Consider the following 21728-nt stretch of genomic DNA (forward strand, 5'->3'; position numbering starts at 1 on the left):
AATAGAGAAGCAATGGCAAGACCTGAAAAGGTGCACAAAAGCACTTCAGCCAATCTGACCTAGAATTAGGTGACAGAAAAATGGGAAGAAATTTCAAACTCTAGATTTGCAAATCTAGAGTGTTTCTACAGTGTTAATTCAGGCTCTGTACAAATGCATACCAAATGATTCAGCTTTGTTTCTAAAAACATTTTGAAAATATTAGTTTTTTTATTCTTCAACACTACTTTGTCTTGGTCCTTGGCTCCTAAAATCCCAATAAAGATTTCATGTAGCTGTGACGACACAACATGTGGAAAAGTTCTAGGGGTATGAAAACTTCTGCAAAGTACCATAAAACATCTACACAAATTGCTCCACTTACTTTTGTTTGCCCGGTGGGGAATGGGCACCGCCACGTTCTTCCCGCGGTCGTAGTCCTGCGGTTTGGGTGGCGAGGCGGTGAAGCGGCAGATGCCCGGCTCAGACGGCGTGCTGAGGGAGGTCATGCTGTCCGCGGGGTCGTTGGTACCGGTGGTCATCTGGTCCGACGAGCTGTCGGAGATGAAGCACTCTGTGATGGTGAACTTGGCGTGCTGCAGGTGCTCCTCCAGCTTGGCGTGCTCGTACGCTCGGGCCAGCTCCTCGTAGGTGGAGGAGGCGCTCTCCGTCGACACCATGCTGTTACGACCCTTATCTGGAAGAACAAAGGAGGTATGTTCAGAAATTTAAATACTGCATGCCAGTATTTACATTTTTCTAACAAATGGTAGCAGTCAGATTGACAAACCCGTGTCTTGAGAGAGGCTGGCGCTGTAGCTGTCACTCTCGGTGGCGGTGATGCCGTGGGAGCCCATCGTCCGCCAGTCGGACGTCAGAGTTCGCGCCGAAGCTGTGGACTGACTCGGTCGACTCAGTGTCCACTGGCTGGAGTATCTGTTCCTGGAGCTGTGAGCGGACTTTATGCTCTTCCTGGACACAGGGTCTGAGCGACAACACAGAGATGAGAGTTCAGCTCGGTACAACGAAGGCTCTGCATCAATGTTTCAGCCGTCTAGACGTCCATTTTCAGACGCTTGAGCATAAAACATGAAGCGAGCTCACTTGTGCCAGGGCGGATGTCTGACATGTCAATCAGAGGTCCTGAGTTCTGGATCAGGGCCTGGTGGTGCAGGGACACGCCCGTGCAGAAGTTCTGGGGATTCACCGACTGGCTGAACTCGGTGTCTGTCACCGGCACCGCTGCCTTGTCCTCTCCTGCCACAGACACGTGGAAATGCAGTTTTTAGACACTCCTGCTGTAAAAATGACCGCTAAAACCACAGATGGTTTTAGCGTCATGTTTTAAAGTGACTTGCCTATTTGTTTGATGCCTTCCTTGTCCTCGATGAGCAGCTGAACTCGGGGAATGTCGATGTGGAGCCTCGGCCCTTGCGGAGGGCCCTTCACCGGCGTGTCTATGCTGCGATTGTTCTTGCTGGACACACAAACACATAATGATGTCAAATGCTATATACAGAGTAGATGTAAAACATACATTTTTAAATCTTGCAACATATTTTCAATTAGATTTAGGTCTGAATATGCTTTGATCTATTTCATTTTAGTTCTGTATTGTAGGAATCAGTGTTCTGGATTGACCTGCATTTCCTGCCTTCCACTTTCTATTAGCTCTGATCAACCGTGTTTCACCAGTACAGATGTGTGTTCATATACTACATGTTTTTTTTCCACAATTAGCATTTCTGGTAGCCAAAAAATGGCAGTTTCAGGGCCATCTGAACAGAGCATCTTTTTATTTTTAATGTATTTATTTCGAACACACAAAAAGTAAAAACAATAAAAAAAATAGAAATTAAAACAAATTATCATGCCCATTGACATACAACTTTACATTATTTGTTGGAAAAGTAGCAGGTAGAAGATACAAGATTTTATGATTTTCTGTCCCTCTCATTCTCATTTAAATCTCACATTCTCATCCCTAAATGTACAATTATTTATAGATTTTTAATATAATCAATAGCAGTTTTGGTCTTTGAGACACCCATCCTTTGCAACATATTTCCCAATCAGCTCATTTTTAAACAGTTTTTTTAAGCAGTGTTCCCTGCATGGCAAACGGCAAAATGACTTTCTACGGCTTTCTTTCAAAATTTTGCTTCATTATATTTCTTCCTTCTTCCATTAAGGCCAGCATTTGTTGAATGAGTGACTAGTATTTGTCCTGCCGACATATTTTTTGAAACATGTTACCGGCATCAAACTCCAAAAGAGGGAACCATAAAGTTTATTTCAAAATGACATATCTTGTCTTTGTAGTTAATTCAGTTGAACCTGGTTTGAAAAGGATTTGCAAACCTTTATATTCAGTTTTTATTTATGCTTTAATTAATGTCTCAACTTCAATGGAATCGGGATTGTACTTCTTCTGCAGAGCTAATATTAATATTCATGATGTTTGTTAACAAAGTTTTAGAACAATACCTTTTCTCAGGGCTTCACAGAACATATACTAACAATTAAATTAAATTAAATTTACTACTAAATTTACTTATGTGAAGGATATTGATTGCGCTGGAATTTATGTAGGTGCCTCACAGTTCTTTCTTGATCCACTTCACAGTCATGCATGTCTTTCATTGATTTTGTGGTCGTCACATTTTGTTCATAACTATAGAATATTTTAAGAATACAATGTGCCATCTACATTGTTATAAAAAATAAGTCTCACCTGATCAGCATCTCAGCCAGGCTCTTAGCATCTGTAGTGAGAGTGACTTAATTAGCTTACTGTTAGCCTTGACTTTAATCTACGCATCTTAGCGCAGTGTTACAATAATCTATTCAACAGATTTATCTCTTCTATCTCTTACCCCTGAGACGTTTAAGCCTCTTCTCTTTGCGTTTCTTACGGATGATGAAGAGCAAAGCCACGCCCAGAGTGACCAGGATGACAGGAGAGCCGATGGAGAACAGTTTTTTTACGTCGTCTCCCTCTCCACGGGCAGATTTAATGGGGGGGATCGTACCTGACGAGAGTTAGAAAAAAATAGCAACAAAGACTAATTGAAATTCAGAAAGAGGAAGGAGAAAAGGAAAACAAAGGAGAAATAAAAACACTCACTGCCATCATAGTCGGTGGTAGCAAACTGGGAGGTCTGGTTTCCACAGCCAGCGCTGTTGCAGGCCTTCATTTTGAGCTCGTACCATGTGGCCTCGCGAAGCTCGCTGAGGAACAGCTGATTGGTGGAGTTGGCCTTAAGGCTCTGCCAGGCCCAGGTGCCTTTAGGCCTGAAGTCCAGCATTAGGTCAGTGATGGGGCAGCCGCCACTGGTCCAGCCCTGCAGGTTGAGTCCCGCATGGGTGGAGTTGATGTGGGTGAGCAGCGGCTGGTCCTTGTTAAACACCGGCTCTGGAGAGAGAAGAAGACACCAGAAAGCAACAGATGAGAAACAGGCTGAGACTTGGTAAGCATATGCTGTAAATAAGGCTGGTGGCAAGGTCACAGCCACTCAACATTAGCATGAATTTTAAATCAGTTTGGGGCATTTTAAGATTTCTCTTACCATGGTGGAATAATTATATAGCAAAAAAATCTACAATGAGTTTTGAATACAAGTTGAATTTATTGTAGATTTTCACAAATCTATAAAAACAGGCTCATATATGTGCATACAGCCCCCGTAATGTCTGGATAAATATCTTCAGCAAGTTGCAAGTTTTGTAGCCATCAACACTTCTGGCTTAATTCTGTATATCTGATATCTCTTAGTGGTGCTAATTTAAAGAGGCTGTTTTTTGTGTGGCTTTTTATACATGATCAACACGTTTTTGACAAAATTAAGGTTGAGGCCATTACTGAACCGTAACCTTTCACAGCTGTGTCAGCTTAGCTGTGGATTTAAGAAGAAGCTGAAAGAGTTGGAGGTATTCCTCCGACTTCAGGATCTGTCCACTTTTTAGCAAAACACCATAATTGGCAGCAAAACAAACACCCAAAAGGATGATACTCCACCACCGTGCTTGAGAGACGGTATAAGTGCTTGTAGACTCAAACTGACTCCGCTAAACATGCTCTCTTTACTTAATTAGACTGTAAAATGTGTTTGAGGAACTTTCTAAGAAATTTTCTTTCAATTCAGGAAGATAATTAGCATCCACTTTCAGATCTTGGAAAAATTGTGATCTTGGAATCAGCAGTTGTTTAAAAAATATCTCCTAAAGCCTTTCCCAGTTTGTGTAAATCTACAAATCTCCTTCAAAGACCCTTATTGCGTTTATGAGCCGTTCTTGTTATTTTGATCAATTTAATAAGTGAGGCCAAATAAAAATATGCGTTTATAATTTTAACAGGCAAAGAGAAACAACCAGCTGCAGAAAATCATCAGCCTCGTCACGTTGCAAGGCGTTCCAGAGCCCTGAGAAGCTTTTTGGTGGTTCAGGTGAATATATATTTGGTTGGAGAAAATCCACAAAAAATTCAAATGTTTGCACTCATTTATTGTTTTAAAAGTTCATTGAACTTGTTTTTGCACTGACAGATTGTCCTAAAAAAATCTTTAACATCCCGAATTAGAACTTTACCGACATATTCACTAAATTAACATATAAGTCTCGATGAGTTTTGTTTGTCAGATTAAAAGTTGACAGATACTTTTCAGTAAGCCCCCATTTCTGTTTTTTAAAAATAGTTTTTTTTAATGGTTGTAATTTTTTATTCTAAATATAATGTTTCCATTACCTGTAGTAATCACCATGTTTAACTTACTGCTAAAGTTCCTGAAATTAATGGGCTTTTCAATAACATTCTCATTTATTGAATATGTCTGTATATACTCTGGTTTATCATTAATTTACTGCTTGAGACTTTATTTGTCAAACTGCTCCTACACCCTCCTCTCACCTCTTCCGTGCGTCTTGGCCTCGATGATCTCACTGATGCGACCCGAGCCGACGCTGTTCTTGGCTGCCAGCTTGACTTTGTACCACGTTCCGCAGCGCAGATTGTCCAGCCTGAAGGAGCGCTCGCTGGAGCTGATGAACACATCCCTCCACTCCTCTGTGTTGTCCACAGAATACTGCAGCACAAATCCTGCAGGAGCACAACACAATTTTTGTCAATGAAGCCAATGATTAAGCTGAAGCTGCAATGTTTGGACACCAGGAGGCGACAGCGAGCTTGGAACGGATGCAGTCAGTACAGGATTCGCCTCTTCATATACGAATAGCACTTGTTTTCAAATGCAACTCACTTCAAGAGTGTGAAACTGGCAGAAAAAAAAATCATCTCAGGAGCAACGTTTGTTTTAAGAATAACTGTAAAGAATGAACAAGCGGACCAGTAGGACGAGTACCTCTGATAGAGCTTCCTCCATTGTCCCCTGGAATCCAAGCCAGGGTGATGGAGGAGGTGGAGGTGGTGGAGACAGTCAGACGAGGCTGGTCAGGAGGAACTGAACACGCAAACAGAAACACACTTAGTCAGTGTTCAGACTCTATGGAGCCACCTTCAACTAGTAAGTCAAAGAAAACAGCTTCTTCTTACCTTGCACCACCAGATTCACAATGATGGTGTCAAAGCCCAGGGTGTTAGTCGCCGTGCAGGTGTAGTACCCAGAATCCTCGGCTTTTACCGAACGTAGCACCAGCGTGCCGTTGGACAAGATCTGCCGCTGACCGTCGGCCGTCACTGGGACGGCAGAATCCTCGCTGATGAGAGGAGGAAAACAGTCAAACGGAGTTATTATTTTCAGTTTCCCTCCTGAAGCGGCAGCAGCATCCATCTGAGTGAGTCATGACTCAGACATGAGTTGTGTTTAAGGGGTCTGACCTGTCTTTGGTCCATTTAATGGTGGGGGCGGGCTCGCCGACCGAGCTGCAGGGAAGACGGACTTCCTTCATCCAGGGCGTGGTCACCGTGCCCCCGAAGGAGAGGATTTTTGCCGGGACTGTAGAGACAGACGAGAAACACTTCAACCTTTGACATGGACTGCAAAGTCTGTCTGTGTGTGCTGTTGTCTGCTTTGAACCGCCTGGAGGGAAAGGCCTTCACTTGCATCAGAAGGAATAAAAAAGATGCAGCGGAGGGTTTCAGTGCAACCCCCCTCCTCAGGCCACTTGGGTCAGTCTATTTTTTCTCCATAGATCCTCCCTTCGATTGATCCCTGCCTACTTCCTCTCTCCCCGGGGGTCATTTTACTAGATAGCCCCTGTTCATCACCACATAATTAACAACAGCATTCCTTGCAACGTACCGACGACTCAATCAATACCACAGCTGTCAATCAATAGCCAGAAAAAGTAGACAGAGAGGAGACGGTGGAGGGATGAAAGTGACTGGGGTGCAGGAGATCTCCCTCATAACCTTTACACAGCCTCTCTTTACACGTCTCCTCCGCCGCGGGCTCTCCTGAAGGACCCACCTTTCCCAGCAGGCTCCACCGTGACCTTTGAGCTGATGTTGCCGCGGCCGGCGGTCGTCACGGCCGCGGCCCAGATGTGGTACTGTTTGCCGCGGCTGAGGTGCGTGATACGGTAAAAGAGCATCTCGGGGTTGGCCTCGTACTCGCTGGGCGCCTGGGAACGAGAGCACGCCATGTCATGTTAGGAGGCCCTCACAGCGCAGCAACAGGACAGGCTCAGTGGTGGTGCGTGAAACAAACACTGGACATATTGCAAGTCAGAATTCAGGTTTGGTTCGAAACGTGTAACAAGACCACATGAGAAAATGAAAACATAATATTTTTTACTAGTTTTTTTGAAAGTATAAAAACTAAAATAATATCTGCCACTGCCAGTTTACAACTGGATACATGAAGTTTGATTCAACTCATGCTTTAATAAATAAACATCCTTTGTCATACAGTACTTGTATTTGTTCATGGTAAGTGTTTGTTATTTTAACTATTAAACTAAAACAAAGCAAATGTGCATGTTTTATCTAAACAAAGAGAATTGGTCAAAGTCAGAAGTCAGAGTCGATAGGTCAGGCCTCAGAGAAAACCACAAATCGGTTTCGGCATATCGGTGTTTGCTTTATCACAAGGTGAGAATTCAAAAGTGAATCAACTTTATTTAGAAGGAGAGCCCAGATATTAGATAGGGTATACTATCTGGAAGACTGTGCTCTACAAAAGGCATAACAGAAGAATATATGTCGCTGTTCTGAGTTTACTGACTGTACATGCACCTGAGAGGCAGCCATTTCTGTGCATGTTTGGATTCTCTGAATGCTGGAGACAGAAAACTGTTCAGGACTGTTTGATGATGGATTGTAATTTGATTGATCGCTTCATTATGTCATAATTCTGCAATGAGTGAATCAAGTGTCTTTGTTAATCCGTTATGTTAATTGTTGGGTCAGAAAACACACTCAGCATAGCACAGTTCTGTTAGTAATATATGTTGGGAGAAATATAACCCTGATGAAACTATTTATGAATGTCTTGCTGTATATTCAGCGATGTGTAGTAAACCAAAGAGTCATATTTGAATCTTTTTTCTTGTAAATTCTTAATCTTACGTCTATATTTTTAACAATAGTGTTTTCTATTAATGTTCTAAAACAACCTAAGGTGTTATTTATCGCCACCATTTTATGGCACAGACCGGATATTTTATTTCAATTTGCAGCTATGCTTTTAATCTGAAAAATAAAAAAATCTAGCCTGTGTCAGTGTTTATCAGTGAGGATTCATAGATAACAGGCATGCTGGAGATTTCTAGAATTCAGTCTCTTTTCTAGGATTTTGTTACTTGTTGTTTGAGCATTTCAAAAAATAAAAATAAAAATACACACATTTACTGTAAAACTGAAACATCGATGGTTCTTAAATTATGAACAGCAGAGGGCAATTCTGAATAACAATCTCAAATTCAATACTTTTTCAATGTACATAGTATTTTTAAATATAATTTCTCCCTGATATTAATGTAAGAGCTTTGAACTTTTTTTTACTTGCCTGTCTACTAAACAAGCTGGAAGAAATAAGAAACACAGCAATATGAGACATTATCAGACCACTTCTTCATTATTTGTTATATGAGCAAAATCATTTTTCTGATACATTTAGAAATATTAATTTTCTTTTTCGTACAAAATTCACTCATGTTTTCATTAAAAATGTAGAAATAGATGATAAATAGACACACAAGAGTATTTGAAAGATGAAACTGTAAGATCAGTTCAAGTCTTCAGCATTAAAATATTACTGCTTAATAAATCTAATCTACCATACGATTCACTAAGAAACATTTTAAAAGGTGAACATTTACTTATATTCACAAACAAAAAACCCCCAGAATAGCTTGTTCAAAAAACTTGTAGCTCTTTCTGTTTTTATTCCTTTGACTGGTTTATCTCTCGGCGTTAATCTTCATTTCCTTCACCGCTTGCCTTTCCTTTTCTCTCCTCTGTCCCTCACTGTGTTACTTGGTGAAGAGGAGAGGATGGATGGACAGAAAGAGGGTGATATATGTGTGTGTGTTTGTGTGTGTACAGGGGGGTTCGAACATTCCTCCAGCGTTGCGGTGGTGTTGTGGTGATCCAGGGAGTGATACAGGGAGATAATGAAAAGACGGACAAAAGCACTCTCATCTCGATGTAACTGATAACCTCCTCTACTCCTCCCTTACACCCTACCTGTCCTCCCTCCATCCCTCTCTTTTTCCCTATTTCCCTGTGGTGTCTCTCTACCTCTATCAGTGTGCCTCTTTTTCCTTCTCAGCCTCCTCTACCCCCCTCCTCCTGCCTTTCCTTCCCTCCCTTTCCTGCCCATGCTCATTTACATGGCACTCATGCACAAGGAGGGAGGAATATTTGCGAATAATAAGAAAGTGAGATCCATTCCTTATATCAGACTTCGCTGCGTGCTTTGCTGTTTATGTGCACATAATCTAGCCAAAATTGAAAACGCTCCACAATACGTGTATAAATAGAAAATGTTAAAATGTGATGTATGTGTGTGTGTGTGTGCGTGTGTGTGTTTCTGATGCGGCAGTCTGCATGTGTGAGCTTGTTCTCAGCCTCATTTGCATATCTACGTCTCATCACGTTGCCAAGACAACCTCATCTGTTCATCTGGGAGGGCAGGAAATAAAGCAATGGTGCAAACACAGTGAAAGACAGACATGCGCAAAGATTCACACACACACACACACACACACCCAAAGGTTCAATTAATTATAGTGGTGACAAATTAATCATTTCCTTTGGCTGATTTTATCAACTTGCTTTTACAAGCAACGGAAGCATTTTTTTATTGACCCCCATAGAGGAAGGACTCACCGGCTGCCCAGATCCTGGACTGGAGCAGTAAATGGTGTACTTGCGGATAACACCATTTGGTTTCAGAGGTGGTAACCAGGACACGACCACGCTGCTTGGAGAGGAAGGAACTGCCTTGATGCCGGCTGGTGGACCGGGAACTGCAGAAAAAAAAAAAAACAGAGAGCAGCATTAGCACACGCAGGAATGCATATGCATATGTGTGCATGAGTATGCATGCTCAAAGGTTGCTGAAGGCTTTATGTGGCCAGAAGCAGCATTTGACTTGGAGGCCACCAAAGGATCGCAAACATCACTTATGATTTGACAATCTTGATCAATGTTGCTTTGTGCATTAAGCTGTGTTTAGTTCACTACTGAAGATACAATAATTTTCTTAAAAGCCACCATGAGATACCTAAGCCTAAATAAATAAATAAGTAAATAAATAAAGAGCACATATGTAGTTATTTCTCTAATTCACATTTGGTTCAACAATAGTGTTCACAGTGCTAGTCGGGAAAAGATACAGTATATACACTATAAAAAGGGATTTACAAGGTTAATATGTTGCAGGGCATAATACTCATTTGATCTTGTCAATATAAGATCGAATTGTTTTGGTTCTGCATTAATTTAATTTGGTTTTGGGTGTGTAAGGAATGTAGTTGGGTCCTTTGTCTGGAAGAGGGGTGCGTTGGCGCCATAATCAAAAGAGTCCACTAGGGGGACTAGTGCGCTCTTCTCTACACGCAATACAAGAGTAAGTGAAAGCGCACTGATTTCATCTTGTCATCAGTTCTTCTCTTACATTTGTCCTTTTATAAGTTAAGAAATGGGATCTAACTCCCAGGAGAATGATATGTGGATGAATGCTAGCCCTGTATGTGCGAATTTGTATGTATTTAGTTTATATTGCTTTAATGTGATGTGCGAAGAGTGTTTGGCTAACTAGCTTAGCTCTGTTGCTAACGGCTGTAGGCCTCATGTTCCGTTCAGCATCCGGCAGTTTGATTAGTTTAAATTGGAATAATAACTTGTGATTTTTGTGAAGTAGTACAAGCAATGTACTGTTTCTCATCATTTTGGTTGGAAATATATTGGAAATATTATATTTTTTAATTATTAATTTAGTTCTGACTGTACCATAAAAACATTACTTAAATAATTCAGAGTGAAATGTTTAAATATCGTTAAATAACTGTAATGTGAAATACTTGATTTTGTATAAAAAATATAGTATAAATGACTTGCAGTTAGAAAGGTTGAGAATTGTATGAAAATAGATTTCTGTGTTCTGCTTCTCTACACTCAATACAAGAGTAAGTGAAAGCGCACTGATTTCATCTTGTGATAATTTCTTCTCTTACATTTGTCCTTTTATAAGGGCTATCAAATACATAATAAAAATAAAAATGTGGCTGATTACAGCCACATTGGTTTGTACATCTAAAATTCAAGAATGGGTAAAAACTTCTACTAATCGTTTTTACCATTTGTTCTGGTAATAAATGTAACTTTAGATTAAAATTTTACTGACATGTTGGTTCGGTGAAGCGTTGTTCTCATTTGTTGTTTATGGTGTCCAATAGAGAACGCAGATATGTTTATTGGAGTTGTGCTATGAATAAATACATCAACTTGGTAAAAATTTATATGAATCAATCAATCAAATTTTATTTGTATTGCACCTTTCAGCAACAAGGCATTTAAAGTGCTTTAAATCAGAAAAAACCCCAAAAATACAAAGTCATAGAACACATGGTCAACAGTACATTTTCTACATCAAATTATTGATTAATGTTTCATGATTAGGTTTCAAAAGCAACTCTAAACAGGTGAGTTTAAGTCTTGATTTAAAGGAACTCAGTGTTTCAACTGTTTTGCAGTTTTCTTGAAGTTTGTTCCAGATTTGTGGTGCATAGAAGCTGAATAACCATCATAATCTGTGCAAATTAGTAAGTGTATGAGTTGGAGCAAGAATTTAGATTAGCTAGCTTAGTGACGATGGTAATGCTAAAGTAAAACTTGCTAGATTAGCAAAAGTGTTATTGTTCCAAGTCAAAACTGTTAGCTTTTTAACCTAAAACAACTGCTGTCAATGGACAGTCGGCTACATATTCTAGCTGTGGTAGTCAGGAAATGGTTTATATATACCTATCAACATAACAATATGAGGTTATGAAACTATACTAAAGCCAAACTTTTTATCAAGTTGCTTCTAAGCCTGTAGCAGCAATCATTTACTAATGAATGATGCATATAACTTGTTGTCAGGGAAAAGGTTTTTATGCCACCTTGAAAATAGTTTTGTGCAATAGGATATTTATAAATCATTTCTTCTTTTTACTGTTTGTTAAATTCCTGAGGACACATTAGATTAGCAAAAGTGTCTTTTTGCTTCTAATCAAACACTATTTTTAGTCAAAGAATACACCACATATAAAATAAAATCTATGTTACAAGAAAAGTGCAAGAAAGAACTGTCCAGATGTGTTCAGTGACATTGTGGAAACGTGACCCCTGCTAAAACCCAAAACTGACTGCATTAAATCACTGCTAACATAACAATTAAAATAGGGTCTTCTGAAGACCTCCTGTGTCCTCCAGGGCCTCCACACAGCAGCATGCTTCGCTTATTATCCAGGCCTGCCCTGTGTGTGATCGCTTGTTGGGATGGCTGTTAAAGTGAGCAGGCTTGTTTGCAGATTGATCGTCTTATCCCACACTAAGCCGCTCTGGGAGGACTCTGAAGGACTCGGTTTGGGTGGACGGCAGTGACATATGTTCTTTCAGACGCTGGTCAGCAGTTCTGACTCTGTGACACCCTGCATTCTCTTAACTCTCACGCTCACAAACAGATTAGACCTTAGTGTCTGATCCGCCACTAGCCACTTCAGCTTGACACTGGACATTGCTTAATGCTGATTACAAGATAATGATTCAAGAAGGCGCTTAAGGGAAGGAGTCACACTTTACAAAAACACATCAGGACATTGAAATGCTTTAAAAGGGAGAACAAAAGAAGCCTTTTTTCACATTGATCGTACAGTATATGGCGCTACCAATCAAGCCTATTCAATCTGCTCCATAAATATAACTCAAGCTTGACAGTGGGCCTCATCTGGGGTTTATAGAAGGAGACCTAGCCCCATAAATCCATCCCCCAGTTCTTCTTTTTATCCTCCAAGAGGCCCCCCGATCTAGCCATTCACCCAACTTATACCCCTTTGACTCCTCAACCCCACACATGACATTAGTCAGCATGAAAACAACATTAACTAAGAAAGTGTTGATGCAGCGGGGGAGCGCTCAAAGGAGGGAGGCGGGGATGAAGTCCAGGGGAGAATGGTAGCTGTGTCTCCAATGGGACTATCAGAGAGCAGCCAGCGATCGTTATCGTTACTGGACCGCCATGTCAAAGTAGGAGTGGCAGATATAGAGAGAGAGAGTGAGAGGGGAAAGATAAGTCCCATCTGGTGCCCAAAATCTGCCCCAGACTCCAGACAGACGGGCAGACTGTCTGCTACGCACAGCTAGCACAACCAAAATGATGATGAAGATGAGAGGCGCAGCGGTGCTGCATTAACAGCCCCATTATGGATGCAGTATGTGCTGGTTTGTCAATGGGAGGGTGTGTCACACCCCAAACAAATGAAAATTACAAAGACCTCTTTATTTCATCAGAAAGAAAGTCTTCATCTCTATTTATTTATTTTTTGCTCAGCCAAGACGACTGAATGATCAATTTTCTGTCTTTGCATCTTCAATCCACTGTGCTCCTCCTCCTTCTTTATAAAGAGACATGGATCTGGCTGTAATCCCGCCTCCAATGGTGTAAGCACAAAATTAATTCTCTCTAATCCATGCAGAGTTAATCTTTGCGCCTGTGGCAGGAGAGGATGCGGGCCGGGGCTGATGGCTGACTCCTGGATGCTGGATGCTCCTTCTCCACCCCCCTCGTTCCCACCGCCAGCCCTCCCTCAGCCTCGAGCCGTGGACCTAAAGCCTCTTAATTCTCATTAGCACCGCTAATGGAGCTTCCCAACACAAATGGGCTTTTGTCATGGGCTAGATACAACACAGTTCGCTTTTTGTTATCTGCCTCCTATTCAACGCGTCTCTTGACTTGAGCACAGTGTTTAGACAAATAAATTAGAAACTGTACACTCACGGTCCTCGCGCGTTTGTATGTACAGGACGTTGCTGCGGACTCCGTCACCGGCCTGTGTGTAGGCCAGAACCTGAACACTGTAGTTGGTGAATTTCTCCAGCCCTCGCAGCTCCACCTGTTCGCGTGTGGTGGTGATGTTCTGCATCTCTCCCCATTCTGAGGCAAAAAAAGACCGGAAAAATTTGCGTGTTCATCACCTGCAGCTATTTATTTAGTTTTTATCAGAAATTCTTAGAACTGTAATTAATGCAGAATTGCTCTAAGTAAGCTAGGATGGTGATAAAAATATATATATACTACATATATCAATATTTATATAAATAAAGATAAATATACATATATATGTATATATTTATTTTGCACAAATGTGCAGTGCCTTGCAAGAACATTTGTACTAGGACTGCATGGTATTACAAGATCATAAGTCAGCGATGGTATTGATAAGGATTGTGTCGCCAATAGTGATTGAAAATTCAAATTTTTTCTTTCTTGTTCAGCTATTTTCCTTGCAGCAATGAGATTTGATTGGCCCTCAATGTGCTGAGTTTATATGGCATTAATTCCTATGGATTTGTGGGCTGTCCCAGTGTTCAACCACATGCATGTCAGGTTATCTGGCCTCTCTAAACTGCCCTTTGCTTTGAGTGTGTGTGGATCGCTCTCTGTCCTGTGACGTTTTTCCTCACTGTTTTGGTCAATTATATAAAATCCCAAGAAAATAAATTGAGGTTTAAAGCTCAAACTTGAAAATGTGGAAAAGCTAAACTCGTTCTCGTTTGCAAGACACTGCATAGAAACACGTGCAACGAAACAAAAGATGCTTCATGAGAAGGGTAAACAAACAAGTTCACAGCACTGACACAGAGGTACGTGACTATGAGGATGAATTTTGGTGAATTTTAGAATGAGATAGGTGATAATTACTCTGCATCGGCCACTGGGCCCGGCCCCCACAGCACCCACCTCCGTCGGGGAAGAGGGACCAAAACACAACCCGGTAGCCTTTCAGCACGCCGTGCAGCGTCATGCGCGGAGGCTCCGACCACGTGATCACCGCCTCATCCGACGTCACCGAGATTGCTCTCACGTTCTGTGGGGGCTCGCTCGGCACTGTAAAAGCAAAAAAATAAATACGATCCATAGAATTTAACTTCACATAAAATAAAATACTGGGTTTATTTTCAGACTTTAAAACCAATGCGCCCCCAATGCGTTTCAGATGAAACCCTGAAAAGATCTCCAACCACAGACATTGTAAAACCAATCAGTCTAATATGTTCAAATTGGCCCAGATTTAATGGTTGCTAATTTGCAGCTTTTAGGGAGAACAAGAAGTGGGGGTTGATGGAAGGGAGAAAGGGCATTAAGAGAGCAACGTTAATCATGAAATGGTTAAACCCAAGACGCTGAAATGCAGATGAGTGGCGATATGGAGAATAAAATCTTAAGTAAGAAACTATTCACACATCTTCAATCTTGCAGATGGCTGCAGGCCTCACACTTAGAGACAATAACTGCCACTCAGGGTGTCTACCATTACTTTTCAATCAGGCAGCAGGAGTCAGTGAAGAACTATTTTAAATGAGTCACTTTAAAAAGAAAGCTTTTTTTCATTTTCTTCTCCACAGCTGCCCAGTAAAAATCTCCTCCCTCCGTCCTCATTTTACCATCAAATGGCCATACCGTCTTCCAGTGTGGTGGCGTTGATCTCGGTGCTGGACGGCCCAGTTCCAGCTCTGTTGAAAGCCTGGACGACCACGCCATACTGAGCAAACTTCTTCAGGTTGTCCAAGGTGTACACCTCGCTGTCCCCCGTTGCTTTCATCTCCACGATGCTGTACTGGCCGTTGCTGCCAGGCCCGTTCTCTCTGTAGCCGATCTGATAACCTCGGATAACCCCATTCTGCAGTTCCTTCTTGGGAGCCTAGATGTTTTGGAGTAAAGAAGATGATTATTTTGGAGAGGAAAGAATACGGGAACATTCGTACTCTGAATTATGCATTATTTGGGTTTGGTTTTGCTTTTCTTCGTTTTGCAAGTCTATTCTTCGAGCATTTCAGCCTACTGTGCACCATTTATCGAGTAGCATATGCCAGATTATACATTCAGATCTACCAGCAATGAAGTGTGAAATCACTTCAAACACATGATGCATTGAATCATAAAAAAGTTGTTTGGATAGAAAGAGCAACTTCCTCCAACATTGCAGGAAAAGTCTGCTGATCCAGTAAGAAAGAGCTCTGTTTTACAAATAAATAAACAAATTATATATATATATATATATTTATATATGGCTGCAGGCCTCACACTTGTCACATATAGACAATAACTATATGTATAACTATATACTTAGAGACAATAGGGACAATATGTATGTGTATATATATATATATATAAAATTATTATTCATAAAAAGACTCAATGTTAACATGCAGGAGAATCATGTTTTTTACCCTCCATGTGACTCGAATGCTCTGAGACGTCATCGGTTGGAGGACAACATCCATCGGGGGCCCATCAGGTGCTGTTTGAGCAGAATTTATTGTCGGACTGACAAATCTTAGCCAAACAACGAACAAGCAGAAAACGTGGAAAGAACTTACGCGCTTCCTCAGTGCTGATAGTGAGCTCTTTGCTAGGGAGGCTGCGTCCGATTTTGTTATACGAATACATGCGGATGCTGTAAACGCAAGCCGGATGCAATTCCACAATGTTGGCTTGATTGTTTGTAGGGGAGATGTTCCTGGTTGTGTACATGTGATCCCAAGAGTCTGTTGAACATGAGCAGAATTTTGGCATTTTAAAAATCTGTACAAGAAGAAATAAAATAAAGACGTGGAGGCACAAATCTGAGCTGTTTTACCCGATTTATTCTTGTACTCAATATCATAGCTGGTGATGATGCTGTTGCCGTCAAACCTTTGGATCCAGCGCAGGTTCATGCTTCTGTCCTTCACCTCCCTCACTTCCAGCTCAGGGGGATCCGGTGGTTCTGTAAAAGGGGGAGGAATAGGCATTGAATTCCAGAATATGTATAAGGATTCGTATCCATACATACAGCAATAATAATGTTATTGAGATATGGAAAATGATGAAAAACAAACCTTGCACTGTGAGTTGGATGAGCCCTCGGCCTTCTCCATAGGAGTTGATAGCGTGGCAGGAGAAGAAGACTGAATCTCCTCGCTCGGCTGGGTTCAGCTGGAAAAAACAGCACAAAAAAGGTCCAGCTTGGGGTTAAGATACGTTTTTTTTAACAATATGTAATGTTCTGTACTCGGCTTAAAACAGCCTGGTCGTCTTTTGACAAAAAACACTGTTGTTAACCTTGTCTGCCTCGGACACACAGTAGAGGGCAAAATATATTCCGACCTGCATCTCTAAAGCTTCCCAAACAAATTGTACAAGCTCAGTTAGAGACCAAATTTAAATAATTAAAATACACTGAATTATGTGTTTGAATCATGGCCAAAAGTGGAAAAGTTCATGAGCTATAAACGCTTTTTATTTTAATGTATTGTAAATCCAGCTTTTGAACAGTTTCAAATAATCCTCCTCCAGTTTGTTGCAGAAGCTTTAAAGTTGAGCCCAGCTTTTGTATTCTTACCTTCAGGGTGGAGATGACTTCATCTCCCTTCTTGTTGATAGTGATGGAGTACCGGGGGTTTCTCTCTGCATCAATGACCATGTCTCCTCTCTCCCAGCGGATAATAATGGGCTGCTCGCCCCGTGCTGTGCAGTTCAGCTCCTTGGTCTGGCCCTTCCTCGCCATGGTGGTGTTGGGGTGGCTGGTGATCATGGCGGGAACTGAGCAGATCCACAGACATGTGTCACAGTAATGAATAGTTTTATATGGAGTAATGAGATGAGGGAATGGGGCTGTGGTATTGGAAACTGTGGCTATAATACAGATGTATGGATATCGCTATTCTGCCTCTACGTTCCCTGTTGTCATTTCACGCTTCAAGCCTCAGCGGCTCCCTTACATCACACCCTATTTCCCTACTTCATCCTCGTCTTCTCCAAGATTTCTGCTCTTTCCTTCTCCTCTTTTGCTTACTTGTGGATTGTTGATTCAACGGGGGATCCTGTGGTTTTGTTTTTATCACTAATTCAGCAGCCTCTTTTCCTCGCAAAACACTGAGTGGTACGCAAACTGACAGCTGAAACACAAAAATCAATAACCAAGATGCCCCCGGTTAGGGGTGCGCAGGACAGAGACAAGATTTTGCCGTGTTCGGTGCAGGCCGAAATAGCCTGGGGCGCGAATGCATCTTACAAGACTGATCTCTGTTACAATCCAGGAGATGTGGTTAAAAAAGTACTTGAGCCAATGGAAGATCTGACTGGCACTCACTCTTGACAGTGAGGATCATGCTTTTACTGATGTCTGAGCCAACGCCGTTGGAGGCCTGACAGAGGTAGTACCCTCTGTCATCCTCAAGGACATGCCGGATAAGCAGGGAGCCGTTCGACATGATCTGGATGCGGCCGGTGAGGGGGACGGGGTGGTACTGCTGTGGGTTTCCAACACCTGCAGATGAAATCACAGAGCATACAGAAAAGCGTGTCGAAACCTTGAGTTGTTTCTGTTTGTGGGAGTAGGTGACGGCTCGTTTTACCTTTGGCGTGTTTCCACATAACTTTTGGAGGTGGATAACCCTCCACCGAGCAGTTCAGAACGCCTGCTTTTCCATAAATGCAGTCCTGGTTGTTGGGCTGAACCACAAAACGTGGCGGCACTGGAAGCCAGACAGAAAAGGAAGAGAAGGTGAAACAATCGCCCCCCTCTGTCAGCTTCCTTTGCATGTTTGAGGCAACCCATGCCTCGCTCAGTGCCTCACCGGTGACAATCAGCTGTCTCTCCCAGCTGACGGTGGCTGCGGCGTTGCTGGCGATGCAGGTGTAGTTCCCGTTGTGCTTCAGTGTCACCTTGGAGATCTGCAGGGAACTCATGAACTCTTTGGTCTCGATTGCGACGCCAGAGGCAGAGCCTGGCACTATGAGCTGGCCGTCTTTGTGCCAGGTGATGCGTATGGGCATGTCCCCAGACGACACCACGCAGGCGATGTACATGAGCTTCCCCACTGAGGTAGAGGGGATGTCGAAGGGCTGGATGAGCGGCGGCACTGGGAGAGACAGGAAGAGCACATGGAATCAGAGGAATAAAGGCAGCGATAGATGTCTAAGGGTGGCAGTGTGGCCATCTGGAGCAATGCTGAAAGAGATAGAGAAGGTCATTGGCCAGTGGGTTCCTTCTTTGCTGCCACCCTCCCTTTAGCTCCCCCGTCTCCTGCAGCCCATAATAGCTGCTCTGGTTTGAGTCCAATTGGCTGGGGGAAGTCATCCCGTTGCCATAGCAATGGAGGTTGAGGTTGGGGTACTACAGCTGAGACATCTGGGGGATTTAATCTAGGCTTCATTATTATTCATCTAATTAAATCAGAGACACACTCAGGCACACGCACACACCCTTAAACACCTCTGCAGCTGCCGCGCTACCATCGTTAGGCAACTGTCAAGCTGAACAAAATAAAGACACAAACATCTGAAATTTACAAAAGAACACCAGCAAACACTACTGATCTGCATCAAAAATAATGCCATCGTTGCAAGTTGGAATATTGCATGTGTCATAATTAGTCTGAGTTTATTACAATCAGACCAATCCCAGAGATTCTTGAACTGTGACGTATCCATGGTGATCAAATGAAAAGGAAATTTAAAAATCTATCTCTTGATTTGTGTACAAATATGCAGAGAACCGACTAATAGTTGTTAAAATAAGTTGTACAATTATATTTTGCAAATAAAGCTTATTTCTTTTTTGTACAGTCTTTAGAATAGATTATCCACAGTCCTGGGTGTGATCTTCTGCTCTCTTCTCTGTAGATCATTCCACAGGTTTTCTATAGGATTTAGCTCAGAAGACTGAGAGGTTGGTGACTTTTTGGTGAACAATTTTTGGCCATTTGTTTTGGATCGCTATCATGTTGAAAAGTACCAGTGATGATCAATTTTGAGTTTTCTGGCAGATATCCAGAGATTTCTATTTAAAAAGAATCTATGATGCGATACAGAGCTACACAGATCCTCTGCCATTCTTATTTACTTCCATGAAGGGTAAATAAGTGCACTAAACAGCATGTTCTACAATTAAACATTGCTTTCAGTAGGCTTTTTTCAGATGTTGCAATTGGATACTTTTATAATTTTCGCTATTTTCTCCTCACTCTTACCTTTAACCGTTACATGGACCGTCTGGTTGATTGACACTTGGGGCTGGATCAGAACGCTACACAAGTAGGTCCCTTCGTCGGCGCCCTTCTGCACGTCCGTAAGCCTCAGGGTGCCATTCTCAAACACCACTTGACGATGATTATCAGGCAGCTGCATGCCGTCCTTCAGCCACTTGATCGAGTAGTACGGGTAGCCAATCACGCGGCATGTTATATATGTGTTTCTGCCTGCCACCGCTGTGATATCTCGCATGGGTCTTATTCGAGGCGGACCTGGAGACACGGGGAAGAGAGGGAGGGGATGGAGGGAGGACACAGGGACAGACGCGAAAGTAGGAGAACAGGGCGGATGAGGTGACGGAGGTCATAGGGGCAGCCAATGGGGACGAAAGGTGAAGAGATAAAAGTTGAGGAATGGAGTGATTGGGGCAAATTGACAAGTGGAGAGGAAGGTTAGTTATGCCCCCATTGCTAAAATCTGACTGAGGATATTTGTTAATATCTAATTACCCTAAGCAGATGTAAAATGTATCTAAATGAGTAAATACAGACAGAAAACTAACTAGCTAGCTACATTTGTTTGATAGGTACACAATATTGCCAAAGAAATTTGCTCATCTGTCATCCCATGCGGCACATGTGAACTTGAGTGCCATTTTTTAGGGTTTAAGATGATGCCACACATCCTCCCCAGCTAAATCAGTTTCAATTCTTTGGTAGCTTTTCACAAGGTTTGGGAGTGTGAAAATGCATTTGTGAGGTCAGACACTGATGCTGGAAGAGAGAGAGCTTAGCTTGCCATCTCCTCCATAATCCATCCCAAACTTATTCTGTCTTGTTGAAGTCAGGAGTGTGAACAGGTAAGTCAAAACTGATCTTTACTGACCTTGCTATTGTACTGGTGTGTAGTCATGTTGGAACAATCCTTGAGCTAATCTGAAGGCCACAAACATTTTTGAAGCAATTGAGCCTACAGAAAGTTGGCGACCTCTGACCACTATGAACCCCAGCACATTTCAGATGTCCAGGTTTCTGTTGTTTCCAGTCAATTCCACTTTTCTATCATACCACCAACAGCGGTGTTGTATGGACTTGTTCCAAAAGTGGCGTCCAACATTGATGCTATGCTGAAAGTCGCTGAACTCTATTCTTTCACAAACGTTTGTAGAATCAGTCTGATGTGCTGACTGGCTTTTATACAGCTGTGCCCATGGACATGATTAAAACACCAAATTCAATGATTATATGGTTGAGCAACTTTTGGCAACATAGTGTAGATACAGTCACAGGAAAAAAAGAGTGCTTCCATGACTGTATTGACAGTCATAGAAAAACTAAGTACACCCCTTCCATGTTAAGTAATTTTTTGTAGACTTTCTCCTCTGTTGCTCTTCAGTATATTGAAATTAGAACAAATGTGTTTATACATCTTTCCTTCAGGCCCATCAATATGTTTCGGTGAATGCAACAGTCTTTTTTCACTGCAAAGTAAGCCAACATCATCACTGCATCATCACTATACCAACCACCAGTTGGTATAGTGAGTTTGTGTCGAAGTGTTGAGCTTGTTTTTCGCCAAATATGGAGCTGTGCATTCTTCCTGTGGCAACTCGAGTATATTTTCAAGTATATTTTCCCATAATCTTTTTGGAGGGAAAAGGGTCTCGCCTGGTAATCCTAACAAAAAAGCCAAGCTTGTTCAGTCTTTCTCTAAATGTGGTGACATAAGCTTTTACAGGCAACATGTTCCTCAAGCTCCAGTTTTGTTTTTTGTTTTTTTTAATTGATCTGAGCATCTTATTTTGGAGAGAATTTACTCTGACTGGGAAGACTTAAAAGGTTGGATTTAAAAATGTTCTTAAATGATCTCATAACCTTTCTCAGGTTGTTGAAGAGCAACAGTTGCTTCCTTAACATCTGCTAGTGTCTTCCGGCATTAGCACTGCAGTAAAACACAAATGCTTTCTCCTTTCCCTTTAAATATTAGGAAGGCAGCAAGGGTGGACTTAATTTTTGATAGATAGATAGATAGATAGATAGATAGATAGATAGATAGATAGATAGATAG

General features: G+C 41.9%; 1 protein-coding gene across 3 annotated transcripts in view; it reads right to left on the reverse strand.

The window, feature by feature from the left end:
• Positions 1-21728, reverse strand: part of LOC114153579 (Down syndrome cell adhesion molecule-like protein 1 homolog) — a 69516-nt gene that overhangs the window by 2704 nt on the left and 45084 nt on the right. Inside the window, exons 8-32 of one of the 3 annotated variants that reach the window (XM_028032226.1) lie at positions 19661-19933; positions 18266-18550; positions 18044-18163; positions 17779-17955; positions 17029-17228; positions 16526-16622; positions 16285-16413; positions 16025-16192; positions 15875-15945; positions 15105-15345; positions 14346-14531; positions 13422-13577; positions 9269-9408; positions 6405-6558; positions 5813-5930; positions 5528-5691; positions 5337-5435; positions 4886-5074; positions 3107-3394; positions 2856-3011; positions 2714-2744; positions 1338-1456; positions 1084-1236; positions 770-964; positions 365-676 (exon numbers count right to left, since the gene is read on the reverse strand). In XM_028032226.1, the coding sequence (XP_027888027.1) occupies positions 365-676; positions 770-964; positions 1084-1236; positions 1338-1456; positions 2714-2744; positions 2856-3011; positions 3107-3394; positions 4886-5074; positions 5337-5435; positions 5528-5691; positions 5813-5930; positions 6405-6558; positions 9269-9408; positions 13422-13577; positions 14346-14531; positions 15105-15345; positions 15875-15945; positions 16025-16192; positions 16285-16413; positions 16526-16622; positions 17029-17228; positions 17779-17955; positions 18044-18163; positions 18266-18550; positions 19661-19933 (4221 nt within the window). Of the gene's footprint in view, positions 1-364; positions 677-769; positions 965-1083; positions 1237-1337; positions 1457-2713; positions 2745-2855; positions 3012-3106; positions 3395-4885; positions 5075-5336; positions 5436-5527; positions 5692-5812; positions 5931-6404; positions 6559-9268; positions 9409-13421; positions 13578-14345; positions 14532-15104; positions 15346-15874; positions 15946-16024; positions 16193-16284; positions 16414-16525; positions 16623-17028; positions 17229-17778; positions 17956-18043; positions 18164-18265; positions 18551-19660; positions 19934-21728 lie in introns of those variants that run through there. The other 2 variants (XM_028032227.1, XM_028032228.1) reach the window with 2 other exon arrangements.

Source organism: Xiphophorus couchianus, chromosome 11 (genome assembly GCF_001444195.1).
Source record: "Xiphophorus couchianus chromosome 11, X_couchianus-1.0, whole genome shotgun sequence".
Lineage (NCBI taxonomy): Eukaryota > Metazoa > Chordata > Actinopteri > Cyprinodontiformes > Poeciliidae > Xiphophorus > Xiphophorus couchianus.